This window comes from Penaeus monodon, chromosome 30 (assembly GCF_015228065.2).
Source record: "Penaeus monodon isolate SGIC_2016 chromosome 30, NSTDA_Pmon_1, whole genome shotgun sequence".
NCBI lineage: Eukaryota > Metazoa > Arthropoda > Malacostraca > Decapoda > Penaeidae > Penaeus > Penaeus monodon.
This window is the reverse complement of record NC_051415.1, coordinates 5,409,177-5,410,179: the sequence shown is the minus strand read 5'-3', so window position 1 is coordinate 5,410,179 and position 1,003 is coordinate 5,409,177. Positions and strand designations below refer to the sequence as shown.

At 43.9% G+C, this 1,003-nt stretch overlaps 1 protein-coding gene across 1 annotated transcript in view; it reads right to left on the bottom strand.

The window, feature by feature from the left end:
• LOC119592277 (NACHT and WD repeat domain-containing protein 2-like) overlaps positions 1-1,003 on the bottom strand; it is a 51,166-nt gene that overhangs the window by 10,400 nt on the left and 39,763 nt on the right. The window contains exons 23-25 of the mRNA XM_037941108.1: positions 868-1,001; positions 373-484; positions 1-89 (exon numbers count right to left, since the gene is read on the bottom strand). Of these exons, the coding sequence (XP_037797036.1) occupies positions 1-89; positions 373-484; positions 868-1,001 (335 nt within the window). The remainder of the gene's footprint in view (positions 90-372; positions 485-867; positions 1,002-1,003) is intronic.

Genomic DNA, 1,003 nt, shown 5'->3' with positions numbered 1-1,003 from the left:
AGTTCGTGACGATCGATGACGTGGACTTGTTCGAAAATATTATTGATGTTCCACACTTTAACCGTCCGATCGAGAGAAGACGTTATCACCTGAGGTTATAAAGAGAATTGATATAGTTATCCCTAGATAATTTATAGGATGTGTTCCCGTTTTTTGTATTATGAAGCAATGAGAAAACGGATAAGTCTAACGCCCCTCACCACTCTTCCCTCTTAAATACAATCTCTCCTCATTCCTGCACATAACTCCCCTCATAACTCCGTCGCACTTATCACATTCACCCTCATAACTCCACCTCCAACTCCTTCGTAAACCTCACAACGCCTTTTCTCCCCCATCCCTCCCACTCCCTCACAGCCTCACACTACTCACAGAATTCCAATTGCCGACAGTCAGAGCCACCATGTCCATAATTCGGCCAAAATGAGCGTCTAAAACCTTGAGAAGTTCTTGAGTTTCTAGTTCCCAGACGTAGAGGTTTTTCCTGTGGAGAAAACGGAGTATAGAAAACGGAGTAAAGGTGGAGAACTACGCTAAAAATGAGATATGATGGTCACGTGCTGAAGCGATGAGAGGGTATGTAAAAGATGGAATGCATGCTGCAGCGGGAATATGGGGATGGTAGATAAGCATTAGTAATAACTTTGATAACTATAATCATAATAACAATAAGGTAAACCGTATAATCATCAATAATGACGACACCAACAATAATCAACATCCAAATTCATTCATTAACTCATCAAAAACCACCCATCACCAGCTAAAGTCATCGACGCCAACCACCGCCCTCTCCCACCCCGCCTCCCAAATTCAAACTTCATTCTCGCTTTCGTTACTTCGGGGGAAAAAAACTTCAGGACTCACCTCACACCAGCTACAGCATACTTGTACCCTTTGGACAGGACGCAGGAATTTGACTTCAGGAGCTGCGTGGAGATGTTTCTGATTCCGTGAGGTAGTCTGAGTGTCCAGCCTTTGCCCGATTCGACTTCCCATACCT